Source organism: Ochotona curzoniae, unplaced genomic scaffold (genome assembly GCF_017591425.1).
Source record: "Ochotona curzoniae isolate NIBS_2020 unplaced genomic scaffold, NIBS_Ocur_1.0 contig_517, whole genome shotgun sequence".
Classification (NCBI taxonomy): Eukaryota; Metazoa; Chordata; class Mammalia; order Lagomorpha; family Ochotonidae; genus Ochotona; species Ochotona curzoniae.
Genome location: NW_024466454.1, coordinates 7,104,901 through 7,118,700, shown reverse-complemented (window position 1 = coordinate 7,118,700; position 13,800 = coordinate 7,104,901). Strand labels below are relative to the sequence as shown.

The following is a 13,800-nucleotide window of genomic DNA, read 5'->3' as shown; positions in this document are numbered from 1 at the left end:
GTAGTTTCTCACTATGTGACAAGAAAAATCAGCCAGTAGTCACCAGGTGCTACAGGAAAACCTTGGATGCAAAAACATACAGCAAATAAAACAGAGCCAAAGCAAGGCCAAACGGAAGTTGGACTCTTACCAGGAATGTCTTCCAACTCACAAAGTAAGAGCAAGTTCTTACCACAAAAAGATGAAGTGACATTCTTTACAAATTAAGGATATAAAAATGGACAAAGAATCCTATAGAAATATTAGAGAAAACAAATGGAAAATCTCCTAGAAGGAACAAGAACAAAGAAGGGAAAATCCAAGGGTGAATCCAGGAATTACAGCAGCCACTCACAGATATGCCAAGGAAGAACAGCAGGCAAGGTAACGCGGACAAGATTATCAAAGGAAAAGTGTGAGAAAACTTCTCAGAACCAAGGGGCTGAATCGTCATGCAGAAGGTGCTGCTGGGGAGAAAAGTCCCACAGGGAGAGACTATGCCACGGCGTAGGAGCATAACATCCTATACAGGTGCCAGTTTGCATCCCACTGCTCCACTTCCCATCCAGCTCCCTGCTTGTGGCCTGGGAAAGCAGTTGAGCACAGCCCAAAGCCTTGGGACCCTGTGCCTGCGTGGGAGACCCAGAGGAGGCTCCTGGATCCTGGCTTCAGATAGACTCAGCATCACCCATTGTGGCCACTTGCGGAAAGAACCAGCAGATGGAAGATCTTTTCTCTTTCTATCCCTCCTTCTCTCTGTATATCTGCCTTTCTGATAAGAATAAATAAATATTTTTTAAAAAGATAAAAATAAAACCAGAAAAGTGAATGAGTATGTCACGTGCCATATTTAAACTTAATGGAAAAGGTTTTAGAGCTCTGTGAGGAATTTGCAGGAGAATGAACAAACGGTACTAAAAAACTAATAAAATGCAATCATGGTCCATGACATGACTTAAGAGTGAGTTTTACTTTGAGATTCACAGGGACAGTAACGTAAAAAAGGAGACTGATTTGAATTATGATAAAGCCACATCCAGGGTATGGGAGGAAGGACACATGGGTGTGTACACTGGAGAAGGGGGAAGTCTGGTCATCTCTAGGTGGGACAGATACCCCAAGCAATGACTGGCTATGGGACGGACATCCCAGGCAATGACTGACTATGCTTCATGTTTCAGCCAGATGGGAGAGGAGGAGTCAGAAAATTGTTGCTTCTGGTCAAAAGGAAGCAGGGGTTGTGAGCTAAGATGATGATCAGGAGCTTTGGATGGGCTTCACACACACTATTTTAATCTAATGTAATCGGAAACAGTAACTCCAAAAAGGGCTCACAGAATAGTGACCTGCTTGGTAGCCAATGGCTGTCCCATAATCCAACCTGACCATTCAGTTCAGGTGCTGGCAAAAGGCCAGTTTGCTCAGACCCAGTGGGCTTTCTCGGGAATAACAATGTGTTGGAGCCTCAGTCTGGTTCCCACCCGCAGTCACCGCCTCTGTTCTGACTTTTGTCCCCAACTTGCCTGTCAAACCTGCTGGCTGGCCTTCCCAGGCCCTCAGTCCCAGGCTGCTCTGCCCCGTTTGTTTCTCCTGCTGTCAGGATTAGCTGAGCCATGATCAGAAAGTTTGGCGGGTACAGACCCAGACAAGCCACCACACTGTGCTTGCTACCCAGCGCACCTCTCTTGTGCCAGCTCTCAGATGGCAAGTGACATTCCCAGACCACCCACCCTGTCACGAGTGCTGGCCTCCCATCACCCGGGCATTTCCCTATTTAAAATGAGTTCCTGAGACTCCAAGAGACGGATGCGATGACATTCAACTTAAAGAAAGACCAAGTGACGGAGGTGGCTCAGGACAGCTTGCTAACCCTGTCATAGGTGGCTGGCACAGTCCTGGGTCATTAACCTGGATATTCTGATGGGGCTGGCTGGAGTCTTTGATGGTTTTTGGCAGTAGTGGTGGGCAAAACACAGACCGCCCAGAACTCTGCTCACCCTATGCGCTGATCTGAGGGCACAGGACCCCATGGTGAGCCAGGGAGGGGACTGGCAGCACCTACCCATGAGCAGCCGTCGTTTCACTCTCTTGTCCCCATCCACCATTGCCAATGTCGCATTGCTCTCGATCACCTCTAAGGCGGTGTCCTCTCGCTCTAAAGCAGAAGCAAAAGACCACATGTTCTCGAACCAAATGTTCTCACCCTCCACAGCCATTTTGTGAACTCCCAGATGTGAGAACAGTGTGAAATGTTGGACTCTGTCCATTCAGTCAACAAGTGCTGTAGCAAGAGTCAGCAGGGAAATGTAGTACGTTCAATCCACAGATCCTTAAGCACATAAAACAGGGCCAAAGGTTTTTAAGTATCTGGCACTAACCAAAGAATTGTCAGGGAATGCAAGCTTCTGATTCACCCCAATCCCCCTAGACCAGGGCAAAAAGCTGTGGCCTAAGACATTTCCACAGTGGAGCTAGCAGAGCACACGCAAGCAGGGCAGGCCAGGAAGCAGCCTGCTGATAGGCAAAGTTGCTGTGGCATGAGCAACAGTTAGCTCTAATTCTGTGCTTCCTGGCCCTGGGATGCATCATCCCCTATCTCTAGAACACCCTCTTCAGGAAGGAACGGCCCTGGAAGGTTGCACGTGGAAGTAGGGGCCTCTACTCCAGGCCATGGCCACTTCCCCTGCAACACTGGCACTGGCCTGGGGCATCTCTGGAAACAAATGCACCAGAACCACCTACACTTGATGTTGCACATCATGAAGGATTAGGGTTGGGGTTGGAGCTAAGGTCAGGGTCAGAGTTGGGGTTGGGGTTTGTGTTAGATTCAGTTTGGGATGATGGTTAGGGAGGGGTAGGCCAGGGCAGGCTCTCGCCACTGGGCAGGTTGCCACTCACCAATGCAGCTTTTCCCATCTGTGTGTATCTGGTACTGCGGATGACAGCTACACTCAGGGCCTTCAGCTGTGTCTTCACAGGAGTGCTGGCAGCCGCCATTTCCATGGTTACAGGTCACTGAGAGCAAAAGGAGTCACTATGTAGTGCTCTGATGAGTCCCATGCCCATGGCTGTGCTCACCACAGAGGCACTTAGCTTCTTACTCCATGAGTGTTTGCTCTGATGAGTCCCACGCCCATGGCTGTGCTCACAACAGAGGCACTTAGCTTCTTACTCCATGAGTGTTTAAGCACCCAGTCTTGGCCAGGGACTGTACACAAAACAAGGCTGCTTAAGGCCTGCTTAAGGTCCTCATCTGTGCAAGTAGAGTCACAACCAACGAGACAATCAATGAACCCGCTGGACCCAGGTGTGAGCAGGGTTGGCTAGATGGGAGCACCTCTCCCTCTGGCTCTCTTTTTTCTAACTCTGGCTTTTAAACAAAATTATTTAAGAGGCTGACACCAGCTTCACTTATGGGCAGCAGCTCAAATCCTGGCTGCACCACTTTCCATCCAGCTTTCTGCTCATGTACCTGGGGCAAGAAGTGGAGGATGACCCAAGCACTTGGACCCCTGCCATCCACGTGAGAGACCTGAAAGAAGCTCCTGGCTCCTGCCTTTGGATCAGCCCAGCTCTGCTGCAGCAACCATCTAGAGAGTGAACCAGTGGATGGAACTCAATGTCTCCTCTCTCTCTCCCTCATGCTTCCTCGTTCTACCCTCTCTTTCTGTAACACTACCTTTCAAATAAAAGATGGGATCTCTGAGGCAGATGTTCATGGTGGAAGGGGGATTATATCTACACCATGGCTTTGCTCTATTGAGAGAAATTTTCCTATGAAAACTTTCCAGCACTGCACTGGGACACACAGCAGGAATAAACAGACAATATTTAAGTTGTCCGTGCACTCACACATTGGGATTTCTCGCACGTGATTCCATCTAGATGACTTTGAAGGGAAGATAATCAGAAGAAATGATGACTTTCTGGGTCCCATTAATGCTACCTTAACCAATAATTATGAAAACTGGGTACAAACGCATTGATCACAGGCCAAAAAAGAAAAGAAAAAAAAAAGCCAACTACAAAACTATCTACTCATCAAGCTGTGAACAGCAGTTACCTCTGGCAATGAATTGGGAGGGAGGAAAACCACACATTCTCTTTGTACACTTTGGAGTGTTTGAATTCTTTCACGGGCCTTTGTAATTTTTCTAATTGGTAAAAAAAAAAAAAAACCTAATTACATATTGGGGACATGAGAAAGTGGTCTGTGATGACAGCTGTGGAACAGTAGGGTATGCCTGGGGTCAGTAACCACCCAGGAACAGGAGAGACAGCTAACAGCCGGGCTTGGGTGCAGGTCTTTCTTGTTAATAATATCTCTAGAACATTTTAAACTTTGAAAAGTCAGCAGACAGGTGCCCTGCCTCCAGCCCCTAAGAAACCTGTGATGTTTAGCTCCTGGATCTCCATGACACATCTGGGTGGCCCTCCTTTCAATGGCTTGGGGGCTGGGGAAGGCGTTGGAGGTGCTGCAGAGCAACGGGAGGTGGTTTAGCCACTCATTGCCACTGTGCCTGTGGTACTGTGCCCTCCCCCACAGCCTTCCACTCAGAACAGTCCTCCATGGCTGGGAGTCAGCTGAGACACAGCTCTTGGAGAGCCCAGCCTGGGAAAGAGCTTCATCCTGGTCCTCAGCAGAAGGCAAGTATGGCAGAGTTCACTCAGCCAGGGAGGTAGGTGGGCTTGGGAAAGGACTAGAGGCATCTAAGAATGGGCAGTACCCCCCACAAAATGCCAAGATCCTAACCTCTGGAGAAGGGAGACAACCAGGAGCTTCCGAAGGACACAGACACCCGGTGGCATCAAGAGCTGAGATTGGCTAGGTAAGGCCATGTGACTTTATTCAGACAGAATACAAAGACCTGCTCCCTGACCCCCACCCCTTGCACTCACCCTCCTGCCTCCTGGATTTCATTCCTTTCAGGTTAGGTCCTTAGAAAACAGCATTTCCCGTCCCTACAGGAAATGTGACCTGTGCAGCAAGTCACTCAGCAGTGGCCCATCTCCTCCCACATCCTGCAGGAGCCTGCTGCTGAGTTCAGCCACAGTGTGTCTGAAGCCAGGCCACAGGAGGTATCTGCTGGATGTTCCCTGCATGAGGGAGGGTTGTACTTACAGACGCAGTCTCTCTGGTTCTTGGCCAGCTCGAAACCAGGCCTGCACTCGCAGGCGACGCTGCCCCGTGGGGCCTCCTTGCAGATGTGGCTACAGCCGTGATCCTTGTTCATGCAGCTCAGGCCTTCTGCAAGACAGCAGCATGCAGCAGGTGACCAGTCACCGACAAAAACCCCAATCCCCCAACCATGACCCCCGGGTCGTTGCTCGGGTTGGAGGACTGGCCCACAACACTGTCTGCCTGAACCTCTGGCAGCCTCAATTTGAAAAGAATGTCATTAAAATCAAGCTTGGTCAGCTAACAGAGATATGTTTTCTAAAATTATGCAAGAGATCGAATAGCAACTTGCTTGAAGATGCAAGAGCCCTTATAACAAGCTGGAGCTCAGTCCTAGGGGTACAGACCCCATGATCCAGAAGGAAGACTGAACCCTGCCACATCTTCACCCACTGGCTGAATGAGAAGACAAACCAAGGGGCCAACATATGGCCAAGCAGGTACAGCAACTGCATGAAACTCCGGCATCCAGATGAGCAACGGTTCATGCCCAGGTTGCTGCATTTCTGATCCAATTCCCTGCTTGTGGCTTGGGAAAAACCCAAGAAGATTAACAAGTGTTTGGGCACCTGCAATCCAGGTGGGAGACACAAAAAAAGCTCCTGGCGTCAGCTTGACCAGCAGTGGCCCTTGAGAACCTCTGGTGGAGTGGACCAGAGAATGGAAGATGTCTCTCTCTCTCTCTCTCTCTGTTTCTCCCTTTCTGTCTGTAATTCTTTCACAATTAATAAATATTTTAAATTAAATAATTCAGAATGCATGGGAAAATGAAAATCCTCCTAAGAAAGTTGTGGATGAGGCCAGTGCTATGGCATGTTAAGCTCTGCCAGTAATATCTACAGCCAGGCTGTTTGCTTCCAGTCCAACTCCTTGTCAATGCACCTGGGGAGGCAATAACTAATGGCCCACGTGCTTGAGTCTCTGCCGTCCACATGGGAGACCCGGAAGGAGGTCCTGGCTCCTGACTTCAGTTTGATCCAGCCTTGCCCATCGCAGTCTTTGGGAGAGTGAACCAGCAGACAGAAGAGCTCGCGCTCTCTCTCCCTCTCTCCATCTCTCTATTTCTGTTACTCAGCGTTTTTATAGATAAATCTTTTTAGACAGAAAGACTACAGAGAGAATAGTGATGCTATCTAATTCTTTGTTTAAAGATCTAACTATCTAAAATACAGCAGAGTTACAGAGACAGGAGGGGAGACAAAATGAAAACAAAATCTTTTGTCCGCTAATTCACTTCACACATGACCGCTAGGGCCAGCACTGGGCCAGCACTGGGCCAAGCTGAAGCCAAGAGCCCCTTCTAAGATTCCCACATGGATGATGAGGACCCAAGCACTTCACCCATCTTCTGATGCTTTTCCCAGGCTATCAGCAGGGACCTGGATTGGAAGTGGAGCAGCCAGGATATGAACTGGTGCCCATATGATATGCCAGCATCGCAGGTGGCAGCTTTGTCCACTACACTATAATGCTAGTACCCACATTCAACTCTTAAAGATAATGTTCAAAAAAATTCAATCTCCCTCTGCATTTTCCCCAAATCCACGCTGGGGGTTGAGCCAGAATCAAAGTCAGAAGCCAAGAACTCAATCCAAAGCCTCCTACACTCGAGCCATCACTGCTACCTTGGAAGTTCAGCATTGGTAAGAAGCCGAAGTCAGAAACAGGTGCACAAGTTGAACACGGGTACTCTGTCGTGGCACAGAGGCATCTTAACCTCTAGGCCAAATGTTCACTCCTCAAATCGGCTCTTAGGCAACCTGTTGTCTGCCAGCACTCTGAAGAACTGGATCCTCCCCAGAGACACGGCCCATGCAGGCTGCATTACTGGGGCCTGTCCATGCACTGCATGGTCTGCTTAGTGAACTCCAGAATATCTCTCCAATGAGTGACGTAGTTCCCATCGACTCTCAACTCACAAGACACCTTCCAGTATGGAAAGCAGCACTGTTTTGAGCAAGAGAGTCCAGCCCATCTTGCAGGGTGCCCTGGAAGCCCTAACCAAGTGAGGTTGGAAGTCTCTCCAGCCCCTTCCCCCAGAGTCACCAGTCTGTGCTTAACTGGAAGAGCTGTCCTGACACAAACGGATGCCGTTCCGATTCCAATAGAGAGCACAAGGGGGAAGCCATCCCCTGCTCTCCTGTGTCTCCTTCAGAGCTGCCTAGGTGATATCTGCTAATTAGGAGCTGCGGGCATTCCAGCACTCAGTATGCTGAAGTGGCTGGGATTCAGTCCCCCACGCCAAAGATGCTATCTGTAACCTGGAAAGGACCTTGCCGGACTGGTGGGAGGCTCTCGCCTTTTGCCCCACTGCACCTTGTGAGGATGTTAGTATTTATTCCCCAGGACACAAGGGCAGCTTATGGAAGGCCTGGTATGCACTGTGTTTGTCTTTGGCTCTGTAGAGCATTGGAGATGACCAGAGCAACAGCAAATATGACAGGGTCCAACAGAGGGCGGTGGTCACTCCAAGTGAGAACACTCCTCCACGGGTCAGCTTCTCAAGAATTGTTTTCACTCTGCTTGCCAGTCTGTTGAAGCATCTGCAAGGGCTCAATTGTCTAATTTTCTACTTGCAAGCGCCAGCATCCCATATGGGTACAAGTTCCTGTCCCAGATGTTCCAACTCCCAATTAGCTTCCTGCTAATGGCTTGGCAGAACAGGAGAGAATGGCCCAGGTTCTTGGGAAACCTGGAAGAAGTTCCTGGCTCCAGGCTTTGGATCAGCTCAGCTCTGGCCATTGTGGTCACTTGGGGCATGAACTAGTAGATGAAAGCTCTTCCTCTCTGTATCTCCCTGTCTCTGTAAATCTGCCTTTCCAATAAAAATAAATAAATCTTAAAGTGACCTTTATGCCTTGGAGTGATTCATTTCCACAAGGAACATTTCACCTCAAGATCCAAGGCCACTGGGGCACAAAGACAAACTGCCCCCTGCTATCCTATGAAACAGTGCCAGACCTGAAGTTCCCAGGAGGCAATGGAGGCAATGGAGGCTCTGGAAACACAGCTTCTTGGCTAGTAAACACAACGTCTCTCTCCAGGAACCCTGACAGTACACAAGGCCCCGTGAGGGGCAGCAGGTGGATCTTTTCCACACTGGGAGGAGGCCCCGCCAAAGTCCCAGAGACTGACTTGGCAGTCACGTCCAAAGATGTGTGTTTCCAGAAACACTGGAAAGACCCCATGCTGGTGCTCCCCAGGCCCCAGGCTTCCCCTGAAGGTTCTTTCTGAAAACCAAAAATATAAAATAAAAACATGCCTTGAGATGAGGGGTGAGCAACATTGCCACCCTGGGAAACAGACCTGTGCCCAACCCAGGCACCATCCCACATATCCTCAAGGCAGGTCAAGTAAGAGGAACACCTGTGGAAGGGAACAAAGGCAGGCTGGGCTGAGGTGCTGCCCTGTAGCCAACCCTCACTCCACAGCGGAAACACAAAGGCTCTGGATAAAGGCTGGGACAAAACAGTCGGTGGCCTCGGCTCAGCCTCAGCACCAGCTGCCAGCACTCCTGAGCTGAAGAACACTTAGGCAAAATCATTGCAAACAGCAGCAGCAGTGCTAGGAAATACAAGGGCTTCCTGCTACTCCCTTTGGAGATTTTAAAAGTCTTAAGATTTTAAAAGTTTTTACTAGGGCCTATTTTGATACCGTTCCTACGGCTCTCAGAGGTACCTGGAGGATCCTGGCCTAGAGGACAGGGGACAGGCTGCTTGAGTGAGGATGAAAGACCCACAGCATGGAAGGTCATGCAAACCACCATGATCTGCTGTGGGCCCCAGTGACCAACGGTCTGCCAAGCCAATCAGGTGGAAACATGACTGAACATCACAATTCAAGGTCTCGGGTTTCAGGTTTGAGTTCCAGCCAGGTCTGTTCATTTCCAACACTTTTTAGGGGATCCAAGAGCATCTGAGCTGCGGTGAATTCAGATGACACAGGCTGCAGAGCCAGCTGCTTCTGTTACAAGGAACCAGTGTCCTGCATCAAGCTGGGGGCTTGGGCCTGGTGCTGGAGCTGAAGGAGTAGCAAAGCATCCCCCAAGCTGCTCTGTGAGTCAGGGGATGGGAGACCCCTTCTAGGAGTGTCCAGGGGATGCCCTCCAGGGACCCTTCCTTTCCCAGCACCTGAAGGGAAGCACAGAAAGCAAAAGGGGAGACACCCTGAGACTTGAGTCATTCTGTGCCATGGGGATCTTTATTTATTTTGGGCCCGGTGTGGTAGCCTAGTGGCTAAAGTCCTCGCCTTGCATGTGCCCGGGATCCCATATAGGTACCAGTTCCTGTCCTGGCTGCCCTGCTTCCCATCCAGCTCCCTGCTTGTGACCCAGGAAAGCAGCTGTGGATGGCCCAAAGCCTTGGAACCACGTACCCATGTGTGAGACCTGGAAGAGGCCTCTGGCTCCTGGCTTCAGATTGGCTCAGCTCTGGCCATTGCAGCCACTTGGGGAGTTAATCAATGAGCAGAAGATCTTCACCTCTGTCTCTGCTCCTCTCTGTATATATGATTTTCTAATAAAAATGAATTTTTAAAAATTTTTAAAGATTTTTATTTCTTTTTATTTGAAACACAGATTTTATAGAGACAGAAGGAGAAACAGAGAAAGTCTTATCCTTTGGTTCACTCCCCAAATGGTTGCAACAACCAGAGCTAAGTTGATCAGGAGCCAGGAATTTCTTCTGGGTCTCCCACATAGGTGCATGGGCCCAAGGACTTGGACCGTCCTCCACTGCTTTTCCAGGTCATAAGCGGGGAGCTGGATGGGAAGCGGAGCAACAAGCCCACAAACCAATGCCCACATGGGATGTCGGTGCCACAGGGCGGAGGATTAGCCTGCTGTGTCACTCTGCCAGCCCCACCTAGGGCGATCTCAGGTGACCCCCAGCTCCATGGGGTTCACAGGACTTTGGTGCTTGCCTGAGTAAGAAACCCACAGGAATACGGGCAGCATGAGTGTATGCCTCTCCTGCCCCGATTCCTGAGGACACAGGTTCCAGGAGGTGACAGCCATCAACGCTCCTGGCCCTGCTTTCTCCTACAATTCTGCTTAGTACTCAACAGCCATTCATCCTAACAAGGCTTGAGGCACAAAGTACCATTCCTGTAAAATCATTTTTGAAGGGCAGGTGGGCCTTTGGCACCAAAGCATCATTTTGGACACCAGTATCCTGGCTTGAGCCCCTGATTCGAGTCCCAGGTCCTCTGCTGCAATTTAGTTTACTGCCAATACATACCTTAGGAGGCAGAGGTGATCATTCCAGTACTCGGACTCCTGTCACACATGTGGGGAATCTCGAACTGAATTCAGGCTCCTAGCTTTAGCATGGCCCAGCCCTGGCTGGTATGGGCATCTGGAAAGTGATTTATCAGGGAGAAGGTGTCTGTCTGTCTCTGTTTCTGTCTCTCTTTCAAATACAATGAAAATAAATAAATAAACACTTTAAAAATAATTGCATAGGGCCAGCATGTGAGGAAGCAGATTAAACTGTCATTTGTGATGCTAGCTTTCCATGTTGTTTAAGTCCTAGCTGCTCCACTTCCGATCCAGCTCCTTGTTAATGTGCCCGGGAAAGCAGAAGATGATTCAAGTGCTCAGTACCCTATACTCACATGGGAGATCAGAAGAAGCTTCTGGCTCCTGGTTTGGGCCTGGCCCATCCCTGATCATTATGGTCACTTGGGGAGTGAATGAGCAAATGGAAAGGGGGTGTGTGCATATGTGTGTGTGTGTGTTTTCTCTCTAACTGCATTCTAGCCTTCCAAGTAAGTAAATACATCCTAAAAAAATTATTTGGGGTTGTTGCAGTGGGAGAGCAAGCTAATCCTCTGCCTGCAAGGGCCAGCACTCCATATGAATGCTGGTTTGTGTCCCGGCTGCTCCATCTCCCATCCAGCTCCCTGCTTGTGGCCTAGGAAAGCAGCAAAGGATGGCCCAAAGCTTTGGGACCCTGTACCACATAGGAGTCCCAGAAGAAGCTCCTGACTCCTGACTTTGACAGGCTCAGCTCCGGTCACTGCAGCCATCTGGGAAGTGAGATAGTGGATAAAGGATCTTTCTTTCTGTCTCTCCTTCTCTGTAAATTTGCCTTTCCAATAAAACTAAAATAAATCATTTTTTAAAGGAACTAAACATGACAGCCATGTATATTTGATGCTTCTCCATCCAAAGCATTCATTCAAACAGAGGAATTTTAGAAGGGGTAAATTCATTTGCAAGATGAACAGAAGACCACATAAGGGTCTCCTGCAAACTTAGGGAGCAACAGCAACTGGCAACCACAGTGGAAGGGGCCACAGTGAGGAAGGCCCATGAGCCAGGAGGGAGTCCTCGGGGCCAGAGCCCCAGGAACATGGCTGTAAAAGTCCAAGATGCAGGGAAAGGCCAGAGCCAGCTGGGGGCTTAGAAATAGGACTGTGCATGGAAAAGCACCGATTCAAGGAGCAGGTGCTGCTGCTACTGCAATTCCAGCACCTTCAGGAAACCTGGGCAGGTCACAGTCCTGTGTGTCCTGAGATGCAGTTCACATGTGGAACATACTCTAGGAGGAGGTTGGAGCTGGGGGACTGAGAGAGCTGGGCAGGGCCTGTGGGCTCCCTCACCCAGCCCTTCCTGCTGATTTTGCTGCGAGAAGGGGTGATATTGGAGGATCTGGTTGTAGCACCCCAGCCACAGGATCTGGTCTTAAGCCCTCTGGCTGCCTAACTGCCCTGTGTGAAGTCGCAGCATACAGGCCCAGTCCCCTCCCCGACCCAGGACAGCAGTGAGCACCTTCCGAGCGGTGGATGCACGTGTGCTGGTTGTCGCTCAGGAAAAACCCCTCCTTGCAGAGGCATTCGTAGCTGCCCAGGACATTGACACAGGTGTGCTGGCAGCCGCCGTTGTTCTCCAGGCACTCGTCCACATCTGTGGGGAGAGAGGCATCAGACACTGCTCATTGCTGGTTCAGGACCTCCAGCAGTTCCACACCACCCAGTGGCCATGGGAGAGGTACCCCCAGCCCCCTCTTGGCTCCATAGAAGCACTCAGAATCACACAAGGCCACAGCACTGGGCCTGTGGCAGGGACACATGGTCGTGCGGTGTTACTGGGGCACTTTTTCTTTTCTAAGCATGTGCTGAAGGAGGCAGCAAAACAGAGCGAGCAAGAGAAAACTCTCTCCTCTAGGTGCCTATCCTTCCACGGGGCAGAACAGACCAAGACACAAAGGGTTCTGGGAGAAGGCAGAACAAGGACAGAGGGTGACTTCTAGCTGGGAGGGTTTTCTGGAAAAGCTCACGAGCTGTTAGGAATTTCTACAGGGATAAGTTATGAGAGGGGACTTGGCTGCAGGAGACCCCGATGGCCGAGGCTGTTCAGCCAGCTGTGGACCACTCACCTGATCTGAGCAAAAGTATGAGTAGGGAACTTCTGGGAGATGCAGTGGGGAAGACAAACCAGGGTCACATGGAAAGGACCCCCACTACCCACCCTGGCCAGGCGAAGGCTGCTGAGTTTGGCCTGGACAGCAGGGGTGCACTCTGGACAATGCCCAGGCAGAAAAAAATCAAAAGCGAGAGCATGGCCAGGAAGTCCAGAGGAGGAGGCATCAGAGGTGGGGAGGTCCTCCAGGTCCACCCTGATCTGCTTTAGCCACACCCACAGGGCAGCCCTCGGGGAACACCTCCCCTCAAAATCTGACACCTGCGCATAGCTGTATTAACATACATGACACTGAATTGTGTTCTCAAAGCCCCCCATGTTGATCCATCACCTCTAGACTGCATACCCCATGAGGACAGGGGTAACAGCAGGTGCTGGGCCACTGGACAGTAACTGTACCAACAGGCTGGCATGCACTGCCTTGATAGGGCTAAAGACAGGAAAGCTTCCAGACGACTCTCAGACACAACCAAGGCTCCTGGGAAAGGCTGATATCAAAGTTAGCTATGTCCCCCAGCCTAATTTCTCCCATGTATATTGCTGGCTCCTGGGCATATTCCTAACAAGAAAATCCCCATTTCCATATCTGTTATCTGGTTTCAAGTTTCAGATCTTGCAGTCATCTGTCCTCCCACACTACCAAGCAGATGCCTAACTAAACTGATGGGACCCGAGCCATTCCCCTGCAAGCCTAACAAACCGGCAGCCTCCATCTGTGCCAAAGCATGAGGGAGGCACATTCCAGAGGGCAAGCCACGCCGGGGCGCACCTGGCCTGGGTGCTCCCTCAGACAAGAGGCAAGGCTGGCAAGAGATGCCTGGTGGAATCTTGGAAAAGCTGTGAGCAGAGGGCTGGGCCATGCCCTCTGCGTGGAGGACTAGAGCTAGACAATTTTGTGTGTGTGTGTGTGTGTGTCCCTGGGCTGTGAGCAGAGGGCTGGGCCATACCCTCTGCGTGGAGGACTAGAGCTAGACAATTGTGTGTGTGTGTGTGTGTGTGTGTGTGTGTGTGTGTGTGTGTGTGCGCGCGCGCGCGCGCCTGGGCTGTGAGCAGAGAGGGCTGGGCCATGCCCTCTGTGTGGAGGACTAGAGCTATGCAAGGGTGTGTGTGTGTGTGTACCACTGTGCATGTGCCCAGGCCAATATTATAAAGCAACAGCTATGACCCTGGCTATAGGAGAGATGCCTGTCACCTGGATCACTTTCAGGCTCATGGGTTA

General features: G+C 50.5%; 1 protein-coding gene across 4 annotated transcripts in view; it reads right to left on the bottom strand.

Moving 5' to 3' along the window:
- SCUBE2 (signal peptide, CUB domain and EGF like domain containing 2) overlaps nucleotides 1-13,800 on the bottom strand; it is a 63,631-nt gene that overhangs the window by 35,343 nt on the left and 14,488 nt on the right. For all 4 annotated transcript variants that reach the window (XM_040988958.1, XM_040988956.1, XM_040988957.1 and 1 more), the window contains exons 4-7: nucleotides 11,931-12,065; nucleotides 5,102-5,227; nucleotides 2,878-2,994; nucleotides 2,042-2,134 (exon numbers count right to left, since the gene is read on the bottom strand). In XM_040988958.1, the coding sequence (XP_040844892.1) occupies nucleotides 2,042-2,134; nucleotides 2,878-2,994; nucleotides 5,102-5,227; nucleotides 11,931-12,065 (471 nt within the window). The remainder of the gene's footprint in view (nucleotides 1-2,041; nucleotides 2,135-2,877; nucleotides 2,995-5,101; nucleotides 5,228-11,930; nucleotides 12,066-13,800) is intronic.